The 25,757-nt window shown below is 36.3% G+C and overlaps 1 protein-coding gene across 1 annotated transcript in view; it reads right to left on the bottom strand.

Annotated features, from left to right (window-relative positions):
• Positions 1-25,757, bottom strand: part of PTPN4 (protein tyrosine phosphatase non-receptor type 4) — a 204,936-nt gene that overhangs the window by 133,477 nt on the left and 45,702 nt on the right. Inside the window, exon 2 of the mRNA XM_070507486.1 lies at positions 25,206-25,360. Within this exon, the coding sequence (XP_070363587.1) occupies positions 25,206-25,343 (138 nt within the window). The 5' untranslated portion in view covers positions 25,344-25,360. The remainder of the gene's footprint in view (positions 1-25,205; positions 25,361-25,757) is intronic.

The raw sequence follows: 25,757 nt of genomic DNA, 5'->3' as shown, positions 1-25,757 counted from the left end.
CCTTTCTGGAGAGAAAGAAGCCACCCTCTAGCTGTGGCGCTTCACAGCTGGCAGGGAGCAATCTTAATGTTTCATACGTTAAGCCTTTCGTGGAGGAGTGGAAGCTGAGCAGGAGAGCTTTACCACAGTAAACAGCTTTTGGACTCAGCACAACCAAGACAAGTGTCATAATACCTGGCTCTGTTGGCTATTAACAACAACAGGAATACAAGAAAAACTACTGAATGTAAGGGAAAGAAAAGCCTGCTCTTATACAGCCCACACACAAAACCACCCATTTCAGAAAGCAACCAAAAACCACCAGAAAGAAAAGCACACAGTCCACATTATAATTAAACATCAGGAATTAAAGATAAAGAGAGAATCCTAAAAGCTGCAAGAGCAAGGCAACAAGTTACACACAAAGGAAACCCCATAAGGCTATTAGCCAACTGCTCAGCAGAAACCTTACAGGCTAGAAGTGTGGCATGATATATTTGAAGCGCCAAAAGGAAAAAACCTACAGCCAAGAATACTCTATCTGGCAAGGTTATCATTCAAAATGGAAGGAGAGATAAAGAGTTTTCGAGATAAGCAAAAACTAAAGGAGTTTATCACCAAGAAACCAGCCTTACAAGACATGCTAAAGGGACTTGTTTAAGTGGAAAAGACAAGAGCACAAATAGGAATAAGAAAATTATCAAAAAACAAACAATAAAATCACTGGTAAAGGTAAATATACAGTAAAGGTAGCAGATCAACCACCTATGAAGATAATATGAAGGGCAAAAGACAAAAGGACTAAAATTATCTATTTCCATGGTAAGATGGTAACACACACGCAAAAGGTTAGATATGATCTCAAATACATAAAACATGGGAGGAGGGGAGTATAAAAGAGTAGAGCTTTTAGCAAGAGGTCAAACTTAAGAGACCATCAACTTGATATAGAATGCTATATACTAAAGTTATTATATCTGAACCTCGTGGTAATCATAAACTGGAAACCTATAATAAATACACAAAAAATTAACAAAAAGGAACTCACACATAATACTAAAGAAAGCCATTAAACCACAAGAGAAGAGGAAAGAAACAGAGAACTACTAAAACACGCAGAAAAAAAGTATCAAAATGACAATAAGTACATACTTATCAATAGCTACTTTAAATGTCAACAGACAAAATGCTCCAATTATAAGGAATAGGGTGGCCTACTGGATAGAAAAAACAAGACCCATATATATCCTGCATACAAGAGACACACTTTAGACCTAAACACACTCAGAAAGTGAAAGTGAAGGGATGGAAAAAGATACTCCATAAAAATGTCAAAGAAAAGAAAGCTGGGGTAGCAATACTCATATCAGAGAAAATAGACTTTAAAACAAAAACCAACAAGAGAGAAAGAAGGTCACTATATAATGATAAAGGGAACAATCCAACAAGAGTATATAACACTTGTAAATATCTACACACCCAACATAGGAGCACCTAAATATATAAAACAATTACTAACAGACATAGGAGAAATAGACAGCCACACAAGCAGAGGACCAATGGAGAGATCATCCAGACAGAAGATCTATAAGGAAACATTGGCTTTAAATGATATATTAGGCCAGATGGATATAAACACACATACAGAACACTCCATCCAAAAACCACAGAATACACATTCTTTTTGAATGCATGTGGAAAATTCTCAGGATAGATCACATATAAGGCCACAAAACAAGTCTCAATAAATTTAAGAAAATGGAAATGATACCAAGCATCCTTTCTGAACACAGAAGTATGAAACTAGAAATCAACTACAGGAAGAAAATCAGAAAAGGTACAAATATGTAAAGGTTAAACAAAATGCTACTGAATGATTGGGACAATCAAGATATCAAAGGGAAAATCAAAAAATACCTAGAGACAAATGAAAATGAAAATCTGACAGTCCAAAATTTATGGGATACAGCAAAAGTGGTTCTAAGAACAAAGTTTATAGCAATACAGGCCTATCTCAACAAACAAGAAAAATCTCAAGTAAACAATCTAACAGAGCACCTAAAGGGACTGGAAAAGGAAGAAAATAGCCCAAAATCAGTAGAAGGAAGGAAATAATAAAAAGCAGAGCAGAAATAAATGAAATAGAGACAAAAGTACAAGAGAAAAAAATCAATGAAACCAAGAGCTGGTTCTTTGCAAAGATACGCAAAATTGACAAACCTTTAGCCAGACTTACGAAAAAAAGAAGGGAGAAGGCTCAAATAAATAAAATCACAAATGAAAGAGGAGAAATTACAATGGACACCTCAGAAATACAAAAGATTATAACAGAATACAAAGAAAAGCTATATGCCAACAAACTGGATAATCTAGAAGAAATGGATAAATTCTTAGAATCATATAATCTTCCAAAACTGAATCAAGAAGAAACAGACAATCTGAATAGACCAATCACCAGTAAGAGAACTAACAATCAAAAACCTCCCAAAAAATAAAAGTCCAGGACCAGATGGCTTCCTTGGGGAATACTACCAATCATTCAAACACTTAAACATCTATCTTTCTCAAACTCTCCCGAAAAATGGAAGAGGAGAGGAAGCTTCCTAACTCATTCTATGAAGCCAATATTATCCTGATATCAAAACCAGACAAGGACAACATAAGAAAACAAAATTGCAGGCCAATATCACTGATGAACATTGACGCAAAAATCCTCAACAAAATACTAGCAAATCAAATACAACAATACATTAAAAAGATCATAGACCATGATCAAGTGGGATTTATTCTAGAGATGCAGGGATGGTTCAACATCTCCAAATCAATCAATGTGATACACCACATTAACAAAAAAATTAATAAAAATCACATAATCATCTCAAGAGAAGCAGAGAATATTTGTCAAGATACAGCATAAAAACTCTGAATAAAATAGGTATAGAAAGAAAGTACTTCAACATAATAAAGGCTAGGTATGACAAACACACAACTAATATCAATGGAGATAAACTGAAAGTTATCCCTCTAAGAACAGAGACCAGACAAGGAGGTCCACTTGCTCCACTCTTATTTAACAAAGATATGAAGTCCTAGCCAGAGTAACCAGGCAAGAAAAAGAAATAGAAGGGATCCAAACTGGAAAGGAAGAAGTAAAACTGTCACTATTTGCAGATGACATGATTTGATATATACAAAACCCTAAAGAATCCACCAGAAACTTTTAGAAGTAATAAGTGAATATGGTAAAGTTGAAGGATACAAAATCAACATACAAAAATCAGTTGCGTTTCTATACACTAACAATGAAGTAGCAGCAAGAGAAATTAAGAATACAATCCCATTTACAGTTGCAACAAAAAAAGAATACAACACCTAGGAATAAATTTAACCAAAGAGGTAAAAGATCTGTACACTGAAAACTATAAAACTGTTGAAAGAAATTGAAGAGACAAAGAAATGGAAAGATATTCTGTGCTCTTGGATTGGAGGAATTAACATAGTTAACATGTCCAAACTTTCTAAGGCAATCTAGGGATTTAATACAATCCTTGTTAGACTTCCAATGACATTTTTCAGCGAAATAGAACAAAGAATCCTAAAACTTATATGGAACAACAAAAGACCCCTAACAGTCAAAGCAATCCTGGGAAAAAAAGTAAAAAGCTGGAGGTATCACACTCTCTGATTTCAGAATACATTACAAAGCTAGAAAGTAATCAAAACAGCAGGGTACTGGCACAAAAACAGACACACAGATCAATGGAACAGAACTGAGAGCCCAGAAATAAACCCACACATCTATGGACAGTTAATTTTCAACAGGGAAGCCAAGAACATACAAGGGAGAAAGAAAAGCCTCTTCAATAAATGGTATTGGGAAAAATGGACAGCCACATGCAAAAGAATGAAAGTAGATGATTATCTTTCACCATACACAGAAATTAACTCAAAATGTATTAAAGACTTAAACATAAGACCTGAAACCATGAAACTTCTAGAAGGAAACATAAGTGCTATACCACACTGTTTATTGACAAGAAGAACCAAAAACAGATGTGAAAGCCCTGAGGAAATACAGCAACAATATGAAAAATCACTACAACTTGACAGATATTAACGCAAAGCTACAACTAAGAGCCCTACTCCAGTAAAATTATCCAATGCAGTATTAACTTGGATACAGTTTCTGCAGAAACATATCCTAAATATTATTCAAAACTATTAAAAACAAAAGCATATTCATGGGGTATCTAGGTTAAGAAAATTGAAAGATGGAGAAACATATTGACAAGCAGGAGAATTTCTAATATGAGAAGATTAGTCAAGTGTCACTTTTCAGAAACAAGTATGTGAGCAGGAAAGTTCCCATACAACTACCAAAGAAAAACATGCTTTGTTGTAAACACAGCTAAAAAAGATACATATTCAACTCCTTGTGCAGACCAATATAAAATAAGGATATTTAGAGATGCAGGGATGGTTCAACATCTCCAAATCAATCAATGTGATACACCACATTAACAAAAAAATTAATAAAAATCACATAATCATCTCAAGAGAAGCAGAGAAAGTATCACACCAGAAACTACTTTTCCCACTGATTCCAACTAAAAACTCCAGACAAAAATACAAAAAGCAGTTATACTTAAGAAATCCAAAAAGTGAATTATAGCTGGCAGTATTCAGAGGAAAAATCACAATGTGAAGTATGGTGAGTTTTCTATATATTTTTTTTCCTTTTCTTTTCCCTACCTTTCTTTTCTTTTTGTTTTTTTGAGGAAGACTAGCCCTGAGCTAACTACTGCCAATCCTCCTCTTTTTGCTGAGGAAGATTGGCCCGGAGCTAACATCCATGCCCATCTTCCTCTATTTTATATGTGGGATGCCTCTCACAGCATGGCTTTTGTCAAGCGTTGCCATGTCTGCACCCGGGATCTGAACCGGCAAACCCCGGGCCGCCGAGAAGCAGAATGTGTGAACTTAACTGCTGCACCACCGGGCCAGCCCCTTCCTTACCTTTCTTATCCCCTGCCTTTTGACCAAAGATGGATTGAATTAGGGAACTGCACAGTGGGCAAAGGAAGGAAAAGAAACAAGGGAAACCCAATTTTCTGCTAAGAGAACGAGGAAAGGAGCCCTGTGAACTGCAGAGTGTGTGGGGGGAATACCGCTTTTGTTTTCTCTCCACCAGCCTTGCCCCAGGGATAGCCCCAGTCATGGAATGGCACGGCCATGGTGATGATACAGTGGAAATTAACAGCCCAAGAAAACACTCATCTTTCTGCACAGAAGAATCAGAAAAAAAGAGTCCTAGGTTTTTAAAGAATAGGGAGTAATCTCTAGGTGATTTTTTTTTTCACTTTTCCCTCACCACTGCACTCTAAAGTAGGTCCAATCCTGCAGGTCTGCACAACACAGAAGGCTCAAACTCTGAGAAAACCTCAGCCTCATGGCCAGAGTAACCATGAAAAGTCGCCAATGGGAGCCACAAAGTGTGGAGAAAAGCCTGGAGAGTATAAATCAACACAAGTCCTGGGCTTATGCCAAAGCTGTGCATACGCCGAATACACCCAAAGAAGCACCGCAATGACTCTGAGAGCTGAACTACAATATGAGCCTCAAACTAACCCTTCAATGCTTCATGCAAGGTCAGAGCCAAAAAGCGCAGCAAAGGCTTTGAAAATTGAACTGATGTTGGAACCACTGCCCAGAAGACGTGAGACAGAATTTGAGCACAAGGTTAATTTCCTGCTAAAATAACAATAACAACAACAAAATCAACACTACATAGTGGATTTTAATATGACACACACAACATAAAATTTCAAAATGTCCAGGATCCAAAAAAATACTTGATATATTAAGAACCAGGAAAATCTGAACAATTTTCAAGGGAAAAGAGTCAACTGAAGAACACCTTCAGACGACTCAGACGTTGGAATTATCAGGCAAAGACTTCAACAGTTATTATAACCATCCTTCATGAGTAAGGAAGGTGAACACTCTTAAAATGAAGGACTACATAGTAATTCTTAGCAAAAACCAGAAACTGTAAAAAGAATAAAATAGAAATTTTAGAACTGAAAAATACAGTGTCTCAAAAAACTCACTGAATGGGCTAAACAACAAAATGAAGATAACTAGTGAGTCAGTCAGTTGGAAGGTGAATAAAATATCTAATCTCAAATAAAGTTTATAAAAACTAAACACAGATTCAGGGACCTATGGGACAAAATAAAAAATTCACATTATTGGAGTTCCTGAAGGAGAGGAGAGATTGGCACAGAAAAAATATTTGAAGAAATAATGACTGAAAAAAATTTGGTGAAAGAAATGGATTTAAAGATGTGAAAATTTCAGTTAAAGAAAACCATGCCCAAACCCATCAAAATCAAAGAACTGAAAAAATTAAAATAAATTTTAAAGAATTGTAAAGGAAGCCAAAAAACCCAACACATCTCATATAGGGAAACAATTATTTGAATGAATGCAGAGTTTGAATCAGAAACTATGGAAGTCACAAAACAGCTGAACTACATAGTTAAAGTACTGAAAGAAAAAAGCTATCAACCTAGAATTCTACACCCATTGAAAATATCCTGCAAGTATGAAGGCAACTCATAACACTTTTACATAAGGGAAAATCAGAGAATTTATTGGGGGAAGACTTGTTCTGAAAGAAATGCTAAAGAAATTCTTCACTGAATGGAAATGAAGCCAGAGGGCAATCCAGAATTTCAAGCAAAAAGAATAGTACATATCTAGGTAAAAATAACAGACTATTTTCTCCTGCTAATTTACTTTGAATAGCCATTACTGCTGAGAGCAAAACTTACAACATGTCGGGAGAGTTTTTATTCTATGTAAAAATACATATGACAATCATAATCACAAAGGGGAGAGGGAACAGGGACCTAGGGAGGGAAGTGTCCAGGTTTATTTGAAGCAGTAAAATATTAACTCTAAGTAGACTGCACAAAGCAGGCATATATATTTTGATTCCTAGAGCAACCATGAAAAAGCAACAAGCAAAAGAGGCCAAGAGATACATTGAAATGCAATGCTAAAAACATTCAAATAATCCAAAGAAAGGAAGAAAGGAGGAAGAAGGAAACAAAAAACAGAGAGGACAAACAAAAAAATTTAAAAATGGAAGGATTAAAGTAAATGAATTGAACAATTTCATAAAATTTAAACTAAAACACCTTGACTATCAAATTGCATTTTTTTTAAGGAAGATTAGCCCTGAGCTAACATCTGCCACCAATCCTTCTCTTTTTGCTGAGGAAGATTGGCCCTGAGCTAACATCTGTGCCCATCTTCCTCTATTTTATATGTGGGATGCCTACGACAGCATGGCTTGATAAGCGGTGTGCAGGTCCATGCCAGGGATCGGAACCAGTGAACCCCAGGCTGCCAAAACGGAGTGTGTGAACTTAACCAATATGTCACCGGGTCAACCCTAAGTCCAAGTGTATTTTTTTAAAAAGACCCAACTATATACACTGTCTACCAGAAACCCACTTAAATATAAAAATGTACACAGATTAATATAAAAAATAATGAAGAGATACAGCATGCAAACACTACTCAAATGGAAGAAGGAATGTACTGTCAGACAAAATAGATGTCAGAAAAAGAAAAATTGCCAGAGATAAAGAAGGACATTACATAATGATAAAAGAGTCACATCGCCAAAAAGAAATAACAGTCATAAATGGAAAACACAACAGAAGTAGGACAATTACACAAGGTGGAACTAATATAACTAAAAAGAGAAATACACAAATGCTCAATTATACAATTATAGTTGAAGATGACAGTACTCTTTCCTGAATAAATGATAAAGGAGAAAATGAGTAAGGATGTAAAAACACTATGAATCAACTTAATCTAATTTACACATTTACAGACCTCTCCGCACACAAAGAGTAGAATATACATTCTTTTCAAGTGCACGTTACACTCAACAAGATATGCCATAAACCTTACCAAATCTAGAATAAACTATAAATCAAAGCTTATCAAATTTAAAAGAACTGAAATCATACATGGTATGTTCTATCAGACATAATGGAATTGAAATAGAGTTAATAAGAGAAAAGATATCTGAAAAATCCTCAAATATCTGGAAACTAAATAACATACACGTAAATAACCTGTGGGGCAAAAAGAAAGTCTCAGGGAAATCAGAAAATTTTTTGAACTGAATAAATATGAAAAGACAACAAATGACACTTTGTAGGATACAGCTAAATCAGTGCGTAGAGACATTTATAGCATTAAATGCTTATATTAGAAAATAAGTACTATCTCAAGTCAATAATTTATGCTTCTACCTTGAAAAATTGAGTAAATTAAACCAAAGCAAGAGAAGAAAATAATAATACATCAATGAAATTGAAAAGAGATAAACCTTTGACCAAATTCAACTGAATCAAGAGCTAGTTATTTGAAAAGATCAATAAAATTGATAACCTTTTAACCAGAGTGAAAAAGGAAAAAAAAGGAGAGAGAGAGAGAACATCCAAATTTCCAGTATCAGAAATGAAAGAGCAGACACCAATACATACCCTACAGATAATAAAGGAACACCATAAACAACTTTTACGCTCCTAAGTTGACAGCTTAGACTAAATGAAACAATGACTTAGAAGACACAAATTATTAAAACTCACTCTAGAAAAGAACATCTAATTTTAATAGTCCTAATTCTATTAAAGAAGTTGAATTTGCAAAGACCTTTCAACAAAGAAAACTCAAGGAACAGATGATTTCACTGGCAAATTCTACTGAACATTAAGGAAGAAATAATATCAATTCAACACAATCTTTTCCAGGAAACAGAAGAGGAGGGAACATTTCCCAGCTCCTAGTAGGAGACTAGCATTAAACTGATACCAAAAAACAGAAAAAAAAAAATACCAAAACATTACAAGAATATAAAGGTACATATCAACATCTCCTTTTAACACAGACACAAAAATCCTCAACAAAATATTAGCAAATCAAATTCAGCAATATATAAAATGGATAATACATCATGGCCAAGTGGTCTTTAGTCAGGAACGTAAGGTCGATTCAACAATCAAAAATTTATCACTGCAGGGGCTGGCCCCGTGGCCGAGTGGTTAAGTTCGTGCGCTCCGCTGCAGGCGGCCCAGTGTTTCGTTGGTTCGAATCCTGGGCGCGGACATGGCACTGCTCATCAAACCACACTGAGGTAGCGTCCCACATGCCACAACTAGAAGGACCCACAACGAAGAACATACAACTATGTACAGGAGGGGCTTTGGGGAGAAAAAGGAAAAAATAAAATCTTAAAAAAAAAAAAATTTATCACTGCAGCTCACCATGTTAAAAAGAACTAAAGACGAAAAACCAATGATTAAGAAGAAAAAACATTTCACAAAATTCAACAGGCAGTCATGACAAAAACTTTCGGTAAACAAGGCATAGAAGAGAACTTCCTTAAACTGATAAAGAGGATATACAAAATAACTACAGCGATCACCATATTTAATGATAAAAGACTAAATGCTCTCCACCTATATTAAGAACATGACAAAAATTTCCACTCTCACCACTCCTATTCATCTCTTATTGTAGTCAGTGCAATAAGGTAAGAAAATGAAATAAAAGGTATGCAGATATAGAGTGGCTGAATGAATTAAAAAACCAGACCTATATATATGCTGCCTACAAGAGACTCACGTCACACACATACTGTAAGTAAAGGTATGGAAAAGCATATTCCATCCAAATGGAAACCAAAAGAAAGCTGGGGCAGCTACAGTTGTATCAGATAAAATAAACTTTAAAACAAAGACTGTAATAAGAGACAAAAAATGGCATTAGATAATTCTAAAGGGGTCATTCCAATCAGGGGATATAACATTTCTAACTATTTATGCACTGAACATAAAAGCACCTAAATATATAAAGCAAATATTAACGGACCTAAGGGAGAAGCAGACTGCAATATAGTAACAGTAGCAGACTTTAATACCCCGCTTACATCAATGGATACATCATCCAGACAGAAAATCAATATGGAAACTTCGGCCTTAAACAATACATGAGACCAGAAGGACTTAACAGATACATACAGAACATTCCATCCAAAACCGAGAGAACACACATTCTTCTCAAGTCCACACGGAACATTAACCAAGATAGATCATACGTTAGGCCACAAAACAAGCCTTAAGAAATCTGAAAAGACTGAAACCATAAAAAACATCACTTCTGACCAAATGGTATAAAACTAGAAGTCAGTTACACGAAGAAAACTGGAAAATTCACAAATAAGTGGAGATTAAACAACATGCTACTGAACAACCAGTGGGTCAATGAAGAAATCAAAAGAGAAATCAAAATATACCTTAAGACAAAAAATGAAATACAACATACCAAAATTTATGGGATGGTGCAAAAACATTTCTAGGAGGGAAGTTCGTAGTGATAAATGCCTACATTGAGAAACAAAGGGGCCGGCTCTGTGGCCGAGTGGTTAAGTATGCAAGCTCCACTTTGGCAGCCCAGGGTTTCACCAGTTTGGATCCTGGGCATGGACATGGTACTGCTCATCAAGCCACACTGAGGTGGCGTACCACACGCCACAGCTAGAAGGACCCATAACTAAAAATACACAGCTATGTACCAGGGGGATTTGGGGAGAAAAAGGAAAAATTTTTAAAAATTAAAAAAAAATATACAGAAACAAAAAAAATCTCAAACAAACAACCTAACATTACACCTCAAGGAACTAGAAAAAAGAACAAACGAAGCCCACAGTTAGCAGAAGAAAGGAAATAACAAAGATAAGAACAGAAATAAATGAACTAGAGACTAAAATGACAATAAAAATATCAACGAAACCAACACCTGGTTCATTGAAAAGATAAACAAAATTGACATACCTTTAGCTAGACACACCAAGAAAAAGAGAGCACTGAGGTGAATAAAACCAGAAACGAAAGGGGAGATGTTGCAACTGATACCACAGCAATATAAGAGATAAGACACTATTATGAACAATTACATATCAATAAATTGGACAACCTAGATGAAATGGAAAATTCTTAGAAACATAACGTTCCAAGACTGAATCATGAAGAAAGAGAAAATCTGAACAGACCAATTATTAGTGAGAAGATTAAATCAGTAATCAAAAACCTCCCAACAAGCAAAAGTCCAGGACCAGACAGCTGCACCAGTGAATTTTACCAAGTACTGTAAGAAGAATTAATATCAATTCTCAAAATCTTCCGAAAAATAGAAGAGGAGGGAACAATTCCAAACTCATTTTATGAGGCCAGCATCACTGTGATACCAAAACCAGACAAGGACACCACAAGAAAAGAAAATTATAGGCCAACATCCCTGATGAACATAGACGCAAAAATCCTCAACAAAATACTAGCAAATTGAGGAAAGGGGCGGAGCAAAATGGCGGGGTGAGCTGACCCGGGATTCTCTCTCCTCCAAAATACAACAAAGGATTGGAAAAACTGAATTTCAGAGAATAAATCTAATGGCAACACATTAGAGACCTACAATACCAAGAAGGCGGAGATCATAAACCTTGCTGAGGCCTCGGAGGTGCTGGAACTGGTAGGACAGAACGTCACTCCCCCGCCAGAGCCTGCAATCTCTGCTGCGCGGTCCGGGAAGGAGCGGGGCAGGGGCCGCGAGACCGGGAGACCATCCAGGACTCCTGCGGCTGGTTCAGTGGAAACCCGCTGACGGGGGAAAGCTTCCATGAGTGGGGATCCCATAAACCCAGGGCCTCAGGAGACCAGAGAACAGAACTGATCCGAATCCAGATCAGGGCGTGAGAATAGCAGCCCCTCCCTCCCGGCAAAGCCACTGGGCGCAGCCATCTTGCCCGAAGCCAGAGAGCTCAGAACATGAGGCTCTCGACCCCCATCTAGTGGCGACAGGCTGTAACTGCAACCGAATGTGTGTGTAGAAGAAGCTTTCAGACCTCCTAGATTTGTCAATGTAAAAACACCTACTGCAAGGCACATAGTAGTACAAATGCCAAGAAGGAGAGATAAAGAAAGAATACTCAGGGAAGCAAGAAAAAAGAAGAGAATAACCTACAAAGGAGCTCCTCTCAGACTTTCAGCAGATTTCTCTACAGAAACCTTACAAGTTAGGAGAGAATGGAGTGACATATTCAAAGCTTTAAATGATAAAAATCTTCAGCCAAGAATATTCTATCCAACAAGAATTTCCTTCAGATATGAGGGAGAAATTAAATCTTTTCCAGATAAACAAAAGTTCAGGGAATTTGTAACTAACAGCCCTCTACTACAAGAAATCCTCAAGAAGGCTCTCATACCTGAAAAAAGAAAAAAGGGAGAAAGGGGTCACAAACCACAGACTAGGGAGGCCGATGGATAGAACCAGAACAGAATAGCAAATATTCAACTATAGCATTAGGGTAAAGGTAAGGAAACTACCAAAACAAGGACGATCTTATCACTCTAACTACAAATTCATAACACGAGTTGGAATAAGAAATGAAAATAATTATTTAGGAGGCCAAGAGCAAAGGGTGTAAATCAGTATAGGCCAAGTAAGTAAGAGACCACCAGAGAATAGACTATATTATACACAAGATTCTAAATACAAACTTCAGGGTAGACACTAAACTAAAAAACAGAACAGACTCACAAAACATAAATAAGGAAAAATCTAAGAAACTCAGCATAAGAAATTGCAGTATTAAATGGGTAGGCGAAAGCACAGAGGAAAAGAAACACAGGAAAACATGATAATGAGCGACAGATTGACAGCATTAAGTCCACATGCATCAATAATCACTCTCAATGTAAACGGATTGAAGTCTCCAATAAAAAGACACAGAGTGGCAAAATGGATTAAAGAACAAGATCCAACAATTTGTTGCCTCCAGGAAACACACCTCAGCCCCAAGGACAAACACAGGCTCAGAGTGAAGGGGTGGAGGACAATACTTCAAGCTAATAGCAAGGAAAAAAAGGCAGGTGTTGCAATTCTCATATCAGACCAAGTGGATTTCAAGATAAGACAGGTAAAGAGAGACACAGAGGGACAATATATAATGATCAAAGGGACACCATCAAGAAGAAATAATGCTTATAAATATCTATGCACCCAACACAGGAGCACCAAGATTCATAAAGCAACTATTAACAGACCTAAAGGAAGATGTTAAAAACAACACAATAATAGAAGGGGACCTAAGCACCCTACTCACATCAATGGACAGATCATCCAGACAGAAAATCAACAAGGAAATAGTGGAGCTAAATGAAAAACTAAAACAATTGGACTTAATAGACATATATAGATCACTTCACCCTAAAAGAGCTGAATACACATTCTTCTCAAGTGCACATGGAACATTCTCAAGGATAGACCATATGTTGGGAAACAAGGCAAGCCTCTACAAATTTAAAAAATTGAAATAATAACAAGCATCTTCTCTGATCATAATGCTATAAGGCTAGAAATTAATTACAAGAAAAAAGCTGAGAAAGGCACAAAGATGTGGAGACTAAACAACACACTACTGAACAAGCAATGGATCACTGAAGAAATTAAAGAAGAAATCAAAAAATACCTGGAAACAAATGAAAATGATAAGATGCCACACCAACTCATATGGGATACAGCAAAAGCTGTATTAAGAGGAAAATTCATCGCAATACAGGCACATCTTAACAAACAAGAAAAATCCCAAATAAGCAATCTTAAACTACACCTAACTGAACTAGAGAAAAAAGAACAAATAAAGCCGAAAGTCAGTAGGAGAGAAATAATAAAAATCAGAGCAGAAATAAATACTGTTGAAACGAAAAAGGCAGTAGAAAGGATCAATGAAACAAAGAGCTGGTTTTTTGAGAAGATAAATAAAACTGACAAACCCCTAGCCAGACTTACAAAGAAAAAAAGGGAGAAAGCTCAAATAAACAAAATCAGAAATGAGCGAGGAGAAATAGCAACAGACTCTGCAGAAATACAAGGGATTATAAGAGAATACTACAAAAAACTATATGCCAACAGAATGGATAACCTAGAGGAAATGGATAAATTCTTGGACTCCTACAATCTCCCAAAGCTCACTCAAGAAGAGGTAGACAATTTGAACAGACCAATCACAAGGAAAGAGATTGAAACAGCAATCAAAAACATCCCAAAGAATAAAACCCCAGGACCAGATGGCTTTCCTGAGGAATTCTACCAAACTTTCAGAGAGGATATAATACCTATCCTTTTCAAGCTATTCCAAAATATTAGGGAAGATGGAACACTTCCTAACACATTCTATGAGGCCAACATCACGCTGATACCAAAACCTGACAAGGACACCACGAAAAAAAAGAGAACTACAGGCCAATATCACTGATGAACATAGATGCAAAAGTTCTAAACAAAATTTTGGCAACCAGAATTCAGCAATTCATCAAAAGGATCATACATCAGGATCAGGTGGGATTCACACCAGGGACACAGGGATGGTTCAACATCTGCAAATCAATCAATGTGATACACCACATCAACAAACTGAGGAATAAAAACCACATGATCATCTCAATAGATGCAGAGAAGGCATTTGACAAGATCCAACAGCCATTTATGATAAAAACTCTGAACAAAATGGGCATAGAAGGAAACTACCTCAACATAATAAAGGCCATATATGACAAACCCATAGCCAACACCATACTCAATGGGCAAAAACTGAACGCCACCCCCCTGAAAACAGGAACGAGACAAGGATGCCCTCTATCACCACTCTTATTTAACATAAGTACTAGAGGTCCTGGCCAGAGCAATCAGGCAAGAAAAAAGAATAAAAGGAATCCAAATAGGGAGGGAAGAAGTGAAACTCTCGCTGTTTGCAGACAACATGATCTTATATATAGAAAACCCCAAAGAATCCATTGGAAAACTCTTAGAAGTAATCAACAACTACAGCAAAGTTGCAGGGTACAAAATCAATTTGCATAAATCAGTAGCATTTCTATATTCTAATAATAAACTAACAGAAAAAGAACTCAAGAACACAATACCATTCACAATTGCAAGAAAAAGAATAAAATACTCGGGGTAAATTTAAATAAGCAAGTGAAGGACCTATATAATGAAAATTGCAAGGCCTGTCTGAGAGAATTGGATGATGACATAAGGAGATCGAAAGACATTCCATGTACATGGATTGGAAGAATAAACATAGTTAAAATGTCCATTCTACCTAAAGCAATCTACAGATTCAACACAATCCCAATCAGAATCCCAATGACATTCTTTACAGAATTAGAACAAAGAATCCTAAAATTCACATGGGGCAACAAAAGACCCCGAGTTTCTAAAGCAATTCTGAGAAAAAAGAACAAAATGGGAGGCATCACAATCCCTGACTTCAAAACATACTACAAAGCCACAGTAATCAAAACAGCATGGTACGGGTACAAAAACAGGTGCACAGATCAATGGAACAGAATTGAAAGCCCAGAAATAAAACCACACATCTATGGACAGCTTATCTTTGACAAAGGAGCTGAGGGCATACAATGGAGAAAAGAAAGTCTTTTCAACAAATGGTGCTGGGAAAACTGGAAAGCCACATGTAAAAGAATGAAAATTGACCATTCTTTTTCACCATTCACCAAAATAAACTCAAAATGGATCAAAGACCTAAAGCTGAGACCTGAACCATAAGGCTTCTAGAAGAAAACATAGGCAGTACACTCTTTGACATCAGTATTAAAAGGATCTTTTCAGACACCATGTCTTCTCAGACAAGGGCAACAATAGAAAGAATAAACAAATGGGACTTCATCAGACTAAAGAGCTTCTTCAAGGCAAAGGAAAACAGGATTGAAACAAAAAAACAACCCACTAACTGGGAAAAAATATTCACAAGTCATATATCTGACAAAGGCTTAATATCCATAATATAGAAAGAACTCTCACAACTCAACAGCAAAAAATCAAACAACCCGATCAAAAAATGGGCTGGAGACATGAACAAACAACCCAATCAAAAAATGGGCTGGAGATGTGAACAGACATTTCTCCAAAGAAGATATACGGATGGCCAATAGGCACATGAAAAGATGCTCATCATCGCTGATCATCAGGGAAATGCAAATCAAAACTACAGTAAGATATCACCTTACACCCATTAGAATGACAAAAATATCTAAAACTAATAGTAACAAATGTTGGAGAGGTTGCGGAGAAAAAGGAACCCTCATACACTGCTGGTGGGAATGCAACCTGGTGCAGCCACTATGGAGATTCCTCACAAAATTAAAAATACAACTACCATACGATCCAGCCATCCCACTACTGGGTATTTATCCAAAGAGCTTGAAGTCAGCAATCCCAAAAGTCCTATGTACCCCAATGTTCATTGCAGCATTATTTACAATAGCCAAGACGTGGAAGCAACCTAAGTGCCCATCAACAGACGAATGGATAAAGAAGATGTGGTACATATATACAATGAAATACTACTCAGCTGCAAAACAGAAGAAAATCATTCCATTTGCAATAACATGGATGGACCTTGAGGGAATTATGTTAAGTGAAATAAACCAGCTGGAGAAGGATAATCTGTGTATGACTTCACTCATATGAGGAATTTAAAAATGTGGACTAAGAGAACAGTTTAGTGGATACCAGGGGAAAGGTGGGGTGGGGGGTGGGCACAAAGGGTGAAGGGGTGCACCATAACACAAATGACAAACATTAATGTACAACTGAAATTTCACAAGATTGTAACCTATCATTAATTCAATAAAAAAAAATACTAGCAAATTGAATTCAAGAATACATTAAAAAGATTATATACCATGCTCAAGTGGGATTTATTCCAGGGATATAAGGATGGTTAAACAGCACAAAATCAATCAATGTGACACACCATATTAACAAATTGAAGGACAGTAATTATATGATCATCTTAGATGCAGAAAAAGCATGTGACAAAATTCAACACACATTTATAATAAAAACTCTCAACAAAGTAGGTATAGAAGGAATATACCTCAACATAATAAAGACCATATATGATAAACCCACAGCTGACATCATACTCAATGGTGAAAAGCTGACAGCTTTTTCTCTAAGATCAGGAACAAGGCAAGGATGCCCATTTGTGCCACTTTTATTCAACACAGTACAAGTTCTAGCCAGAGCAATTAGGCAAGAAAAGGAAATAAAAGGCACCCAAGTTCAAAAGGAAGAAGTAAAACTGTCACTATTTGCAGATGACATGATATTATATATAGAAAACCCTGAAGACTCCACCAAAAAACTGTCAGAACTAATAAATGATCAGAAAAGGTGAGAATAAGGCATGAGGGTGACATTTGGAAGGAAAATGGCTGAAAATTCATGTAGGGAGCAGTTATATCCCTCAGTTCCCAATTCCGTCCATCAGAGCAAATGACTGTATACCTCCCTTGAAGTATTCCAAGGTAAACTGAAGTGGTTTCAAACCTAGGGACACCAGGCATACAGGGGAATAGAAGAGTGTCATAATGGGAACCAGTGGATTTTGTGAATAATCTACATGAACTTCCAAAACAGGATGATGGTGAAGAGTGAGTCTAGTGGAACACCAAGTATACAGAGCAACCAATCCAAAAGGCAGCACATAAGAATGTACTTAGAGATTTTTCTAAGGAGATGCATTTGATAGAATATGTGTTATGAAGAATATATTGAGAAGATTCAGACTATTATTAAAGAGTTTGAGGTAATTAATAATATATATAGGAAACTAAGCAAAAAAAAAAAAGGGTGAGAGAAAGAGGGAAAGGGGGAAAGACAATTACCAACTCTGTGAAAATCAACAAGTTTGGCACAAAAGAAAATAGCAACTATAATGTGCTATGTGGCTTAGCTGTGAACATGCACACATACACAATAACGTACACGTTGAATACTAATATAAACACATTACATAAGTCAATTATATTGATAGGATGAGGATTGGGGGTTAGTTAGATGTGAAAGAGAACTAAATTCTCAACTTATTAAGTGAGAAATCAGTAGACAATTCCTAAAACTGAAAAATTAAGTAGTAGCAACAGAAATATGGTATTTAGAGATATATAGGCAAATACCAAATGATTCTACAAAAAGAATTAAGTTAGTTGTTCCTAGGGAAGTGCAGTCAGGGCAGGTGCAGAAAACTGCTGCTATTCTGTAATACACTTTGTATTACAGGTAGAACTATTTGACTCTTTAAATACACATATAATTTGAAAAGATAAAAACTAAAAAACTACAGAAAGAAAACAAAGTATATTTTTAAAAAGAGGCAATGAAAATTCTAGAAAGAGCAAAATATAATCATAGTACAGTAATTGGCTCAGCAGTGAATTAACTTGCATAATCAGATAATTTTCATAATCACGAAAAGGTAAACAATGACACCAATTAAGGCAGAAACTGATTACCTATGCCATATCCATTTTCTCTCATTTCCTTAAAATAAAACTCCACTGTTGTTTGGGGTAGTAACAAGAATATCTAAAATATCCTGCCTTGCATCCCAAATGAGAGCATGTGACTAAACTTTAGCCAATAAGACGTAGCCGAAAGCTGCAGGACAGAACTTCCAAGCAAAGTTCCTTAAGATTGGGAAAGAAAACCAGCATGTGCCGTTTTGGCTTCTCCATTCTCCCCAACCACCTGCCTGAAAAAACTAACATGATTGCTAGAGCTCTAAAAGCTATCTTGGATCATGAAGTGATCTTATCAACAACCACGCTCTCAGGAGAGTGAAGGACAAACAAGGAGCCTGGTTCCCTGATGACTGTGGAGCTGTTATCCCATTCCTGGACTGTCAATCTCTACAATTCTTTCATGTGAGAGAAAAATGAACCTTAGCTCATTCAAGTGACTGTTATTTCCCGTTTCTTTTACTAGAAGCCAAATATAATTCTGATAGAAGATAGAAAGTTAAATAGTAGAGAGACAGATAGATTTAACTAAAAATTATGACATAAAAATTTTAGCAGGGGGAGTGAGGGTACAAAATGAACTAAGAATATCAAATCCTTTCTTGCATAATAGGAAGTCAACAGATAATGTCCAAAACAGAAAATATAAACCAACATAGAAAAAAGAAAAGAGTGGGAGCATTTCATTAAGCTTTCATCATATGCTTCGTGATTTTGCTTTTTAAAACTATTTAAAATTGTACATTATTACTTAGACAAAAACTAAGAACCAAAATATTAAGTACTGAATAATTTAATCTGCCACCACAAAAATGTAGCACTAATGTATAGTGAAGAAATAACCTTTTTCAAAGAGGCGTCTAGCCTTTGCCTTGGGCTACTGGAGGTGATCTATAGGCCCCTAGAATGTCCTACCTGATAGGAGTGTCCTGTTTGCCTGAGGGCTTTGGTCCCTGGACAGTCTAACAATGTGATTTATGATGGGGGCTTTGGGCCATATCACATCAGTTCTGATCTCCAGGGGAAGTGGAGACTCAGGGTATTAGCCTGACCTCTGGGAGAGAATAGAGATCAGGTCAGTCACACAGGGAGCATGTGATCAAGTCCCAGTAAAAAGGTTGGACACGAAAAGCTTAGGGGAACATCCCTGGTTGGAAACACTGGGCATACTGTCACACACAGTGGCCCAGAGGAGGTAATGTCATCCATGACTCCATGGTGAGAAGACTAGAAGTTCTCTGTTTAGACTCCTCCTTGACTCAGCCCAATGCATCTCCTCCCTTGGCTGATTTTAATCTGTATCCTTTCCCTAGAATAAACTGTAATCGTGAGTATAACAGATTTTGATCAGTTCTGTGAGTCCTTCTAACAAATTAGCAAAACTCAGGGTGGCTTTAGGAATCTCTCAAACTTCAACTGGTGTCAGAAGTGAGGGCAGTCTGGTGGACACTGTGCCCTCTCAACTCTGCGCTTTGGCCAACTCCGGGTAACTAAAGAGGAAGGAGAGGAAAGAAGATAAAGAAAGAGGGCAAAAAGGATGTTACATTTCTAGATCACCTACTAGAATCCCTACTGAGTGTTTTATATACATTCATTTAATCCTGACAACCCTAATATAACAGATGATATTATTTCCACTTTATATATAAGGAAATTACATGTAAAGGTCAAGTAGTGGAACAGTGCCATAGAGCAAGTGCTTAGCAGGTCCAGGACACAAATCTAGCTTTTTGGATTCCAAGGCTCATGTACTTCTCACTACATTATGCTGCCTCCCTAAACCACAATGCTTCCCATATCAGTTATTCATGGAGTGCTTAGAGTCTTAATTTTGACATCACTATATGTTTAAACGTTCTGTCTGTGATAGTCTAATACCTAGAATCCAGGACCTGATCTATGAAGTTCTTTGTAAAACTAGCACAGTTCCCACTCCAATTATTCTTGACGAAGGAAAATAAAAGTCACTTCACAGTAATTCAAAGTTAAGTGATACAAAAAAAACATAGTGAATTCAAAGTTATAAATTAACTTAGTACTAAAATTAAGTACCTATTGAATTTATTAAGTGCTTATCTACCTCCAGACTTCTTTAACATGGGAAAAAAAAGTTAACTGCAAAAGAAACAGGAAAAATTACAAACTCTGAAGTTTATTACAAACAAATCAAAGGAAGCATCAAAAAGAAATTCCTGCACATTCAGAAAAATGTTTGTCATAACAATATTACTAATCCCTCATGCATTACAGCTGTTGCTTTTCTTTGTGGAAACTAAACAAATTGCTTTATTAAAAATTATATGAGGAATTCAAAAGGTGAATAGACAAGTAAGAGTCATAAAACCAGTCACTGGGAAAAACATTTAAGAGGAAGACATACTACTGTACTGCATTTCCAAATAGGAGCAAAAAAGAGTTCTGGGATAAGTAAAGATTTTTAAAAGTAATTTTCTATATGTGCACATGCAAAGCATGTATACATACAAGACCACGGTTGGCATCCCACACAGAAGGACTAGAAGGATTTACAACTAGGATATACAACTATGTACTGGGACTTTGCGGAGGGGAGGAAGGAAAATTGGCAACAGATGTTAGCTTCAGGCCAATCTTCCTCACCAAAAAAAAAAATGATAGAAAGAGGGAGAGAGATACAAATTGTGGGCTAAAATATTTATGAATTATTTTTAAGATGCTGGATATGTAAACAACAAACACAAAATTGTTACATAATTAAGTGTTAAGAATTGATCAGTCAAGGCAAGTTTCTCTGATATACATATAAAATAAATATATAAAACCCAGAAACCCAGAAAAACAATCCGAATGATACAAAAGGCAGACAGTAAAAATTAAACCTCCCTCTCATCTCTGACCTCTAATATGTCAGCTACCCTTCAAGTAGCAAGGGAGACAGTGCTCGGAGGACATTCCTAGGTACAGATGAAGGCAGGACACAGGTGTATGATATGAAGAGATCAGGGTAAGATGCCTGCAATCACTAGGGGGACATATTGGCAGACTGTACTCTCCCAAAAAGTCCATAGCAGTATTTTGGATCTCACATGATCTTTTAGAACCTTTCCACTTTCCACCAAGAGACAGTCTATTTCCGTTTGATCCTGAGTATGACTTTGTCATAGCCTTGACAAATAGAATACAGTGGAGGTCACATTATATGACTCCCAAGGACAGATCAGAAAAGGCAACAGGTCTACAGCCTAGCTCCCTCTCTCTCTAAGAATGCTCACCTTTGGAATGCAGCCACCGTGCCGTGAGGAAGTCCAGGGCAGCACACAGAGAGGTCACATATGGGTGTTTAAGCCCCAGCTAAGGTCTCAGGTAACAGTCATATGAGTGAATAAGCTTTTAAATGATTCTAGCCTCCAGCCTTTGAGTCTTCCCACTGAGGCCCAACACATGGAGCAGATACAAGCCATCCCTATGTGAATTCCTGACTCAAAGGATCCCTGAAGACAATAAACATGCCACTAAGTTTTGGGGTAGTTTCTTATGCAGTGCTTACAGTTGGAACAGGCTGGTTCTCCCCAACTCTTCCTTATCACAGAAGCTACTGCTAAACAGTTGTACTGTTTAGTGCTGTACTGTAAAATAAAAGCCAAAAAATTAGGAAAAAAATCCTCAAAGGTTGGTGAAATCAATCCATGTAGCATGGATACTATACATTTTAAAGTACTTAATGGAAACATGTTTTTGGTGAATTGATGATGAATTCCAGGCATGAGGAAGACAACACACTCCACAGGCTGGCTACAGTGAAATAAATGGCTGTGCCAAAGCCACAGTGAAAAGAGAACTGGAAACCGAAGCATCACCAATGGACTTATCTCACTCCTATGTCCACAAAAAAAGAAAGAGAAAGAAGCACTAGTGAAGTTATATCAACTCCTTCATTACATCATTTCCTCTCAGGAAAATACACAGAAAAGGCTTTGATGAGATGAATACCAGATGGGGGAGAAAAAAAAAAAGCAGACTCTAGCAACAACGAATATTTCATCTGTGGTACAGAAAGCTTTTAGGGGAAGCAATGACTCCAACAGCTAAAACTTTACAAATCACTGCTTGGTAATATCCAGAGGAAACTGAGCGGTTCTCCTTCCCAGTGAACAGAGAGATGCTGGGGAACCTAGCAGCCGCCCACAATGGGGACTATTGAGACTTAATGAACATAAGACAACAAACATCAGAGGATCAAACTCCCCTATTGGTTTGCAAGCTATCACATACCACTGCAAAGGTTGTCAACTGCATAACTGTGGAGCCATTCACATAGATTAAAATATGCAGCATCTACACAAAAGTACAAGGCAACTTGGACATTCGGAATGACTTGGGTCCAACCACCCTGGGGAATAAATATGTGGCACTTCCAACAGTCAATCTCTCATACTATCCCTCTTAAGTAAGTTTTCTGATGACCTGAAGTAATGGGAGAGAAAGTTTCTAGTATCATAGTACTTATTATTCTAGTAATATGCTCAACTCTATTAGAACTGATATTTAAATATATATATAAATAAATACAAACATACATTAAAAATATATTAAATATATGTCTTTCTAAAAGAGTAATTAGATAGCACATTGATTACAACATACTATTATCAACTCAAGTGCCAACAGGAGAATTATGCTTAGATGGGAAACACAGAAAATCCTTCTACAATATTTTGAAACAAACACAGAACTGTAAGTTAAAATGAAAACTAAATATTAACTAATATTAAGTTAAAACAAGAATTATTAAGTTTAACCCCTCCCAAAAAGCATCCTAATGAGTAACAGGAAAAAAGGCCTATTTTTCTTATATCAATTCTCTAATTCATTAGAGTTTCCATTAACTAGAAATTTTTATGAAGCAGAATTCCCTTCATTGAATATTACCTCTGCTTGACAACCTATGCTCCAACTATCTATTAATAGATGACAGAAAACAAAAGAACTAAAATTCTAACTTTCTTAAAAAGCACATTAGTTGGGTATGTTAGATAATATCCTTAAAGGTACTACTCTGCAGCCCCTTTTCCAATGTGAAGTGACTTCGAATTGGGATAAAAAAGATAAATTAGTGATCCTGCTATACAGTAATACATATAGAAAATTTTAAGCTGAAGAAACTGGCAAATAAAGATTAATATTTCATTTTTTCCAGCTTTATTAAGATATAATTGAAATATAATATTGCATAAGTTTAAGGTGTACAACATGATGATTTGATACATGGATATACTGTGAGACGATTATCACAATAAGGTTAGCTAGCACACCCATCACCTCACATGATTACCTTTTTGTATGTGTGGTGAGAACATTTAAGATTTATTCTCTTAGTAACTTTCAAGTATATTATACAGTATTGTTGACTGCAGTCAACACGGTGTACATTAGATCCCCAGAATTTATCTGTCTTATAACTGGAAGTTTGTACCCTTTGATCAGTATCTCTCCATTTTCCTCACTCCCCAGATCCTGGCAACCACCATTCTATTCTCTGTTTCTATGAGTTCAGCTTTTTTAGATTCCACATATGAATGAAATCATACAATATTTGTCTTTTCTCTGTCTGATTTATTTCAGTTAGCATAATGCTAAGGTCCATCTATGCTGTCACAAATGGCAGGACTTCAGAAGATTAATAATTATATTACTTAAAGATTTCAAAGTATAGAAATACCCAGGAAACACAGCAGAAACAGATGCAGGTGTTATCCTGGAGAGTAGAAAGAAGGAATGAGGAATTCCAGTTTGAATATGGGCCCTGTGTTAGATACTATTATTTTCATAATGTTGAAATTTTGGATATGACAATGCTACTGTGGTAACTCATGAGATTCTTAGGCTGCTGAAGTAACTTACATGAGATTTATACCACTTACTTTCAGAAGGTTCAGAAACAACACACAGAGAGAAAAAGCAAGTTAAAGCAAATGTGTAAAATGGTAGCAACACGTCAATCTAGGTAAAAGGTATGTGGGTATTCATTTTGCTATTCTTTCACCTTTTCTATAGATTTGAAATTTTTTAAATAGAACAGAGGAATGCACCCTTGTATATCTCAAGACGTGTACAGGAATGTTCACGGCAATATTACTGATAAGAGTCCAAAGTAGAAACAATCCAAATATACACCAACAGTAAACTGAACAGGTAAATGGTGATAAACAAACAGATACGTAAATTGTGGTACAGTCATACAAAGAGTACTATACAGCAATGAAAATGAAACAACTATTATTAACATACTACGTGGGTAAAACTCACAAATAATGTTGAGCAAACAAAGTTAGACACTAACAGGATGAACAAATATTTGTTGAATAAATATTTCAGACAAGATTCAGATAAAATCAGGGCTGTCATTTAGCTCTATTTGGCAAAAGTTTTATTCACAGACAGTAAGTACAAGTAAGAGTACAATGGAAATGTATAAATTATTTAGGAAAACAAATTCCTTTCAAGCATCTCCAAGCACATTTATAAAAAACACCCATATACTACTACTGATCTGTACCACTAGTCATAACGCACTGCTAGTTTGTCAACGTTTTAAAAGATCCAGTTTGAATTAGAACTTGTACTTCACAGTTAAAAACCTGTACTAGAAAGACTTTCTTCATTGAAAAAGCCTTTTCAAATTGTACTACAATTAAACAACTTTAGTTTTAAAATATAATCTAAATTCAGACATAACCAGAAATTATTTTTTTAAAGACATAAAATACTTACATTAACTTTGAAAGCTTGTACAGTGTTATCCAGAAGAAGAATGTTGCAAACCACCTCTGTGTGCTGTCTGTCTCGGGCCAACTCGGATGCTCGTACATTGTAGGTTCTGCCAGCAGGCAATCGGAAACGTGAGGTCATTACTGTCCACACGAGGTCTAAGTAGGAAAAAGAGATTGACTAAATAAAAAGACAGCTGAAGATAGAAGGTAGTTTAGAACACAAAAGTTACCATATATTTTTCAACCAACGCTTAAGTAAAAAGCAGTTACAAATTTTGAAACACCTGGATAAGGATTCGTAGGTATAAAAGAAAGATATCATATACAGTTCATCATCTAAACTAAAATCACAAACTGCCTAGAAGAGGAGCTTTATTTTGAACCGTTCCATTGAGAAGACAATACACAAATTTTTCAGCAAGTCATATTCCAATTCAAAATATATAAATTCAGGAGTAGCCAAAAAGAGGGAAGAAGAATCTGCCACCTCAGGAGGTGGACATTACTCCCTGATGCAAGCATTAAACACACCAGAGAACGGCAACAGGAGGGA

The sequence above is a fragment of the Equus asinus genome, chromosome 4 (assembly GCF_041296235.1).
Source record: "Equus asinus isolate D_3611 breed Donkey chromosome 4, EquAss-T2T_v2, whole genome shotgun sequence".
NCBI classification, from domain to species: Eukaryota; Metazoa; Chordata; class Mammalia; order Perissodactyla; family Equidae; genus Equus; species Equus asinus.
The sequence above is the reverse complement of the archived record's forward strand: the minus strand, read 5'-3'. Positions and strand labels throughout refer to the sequence as shown.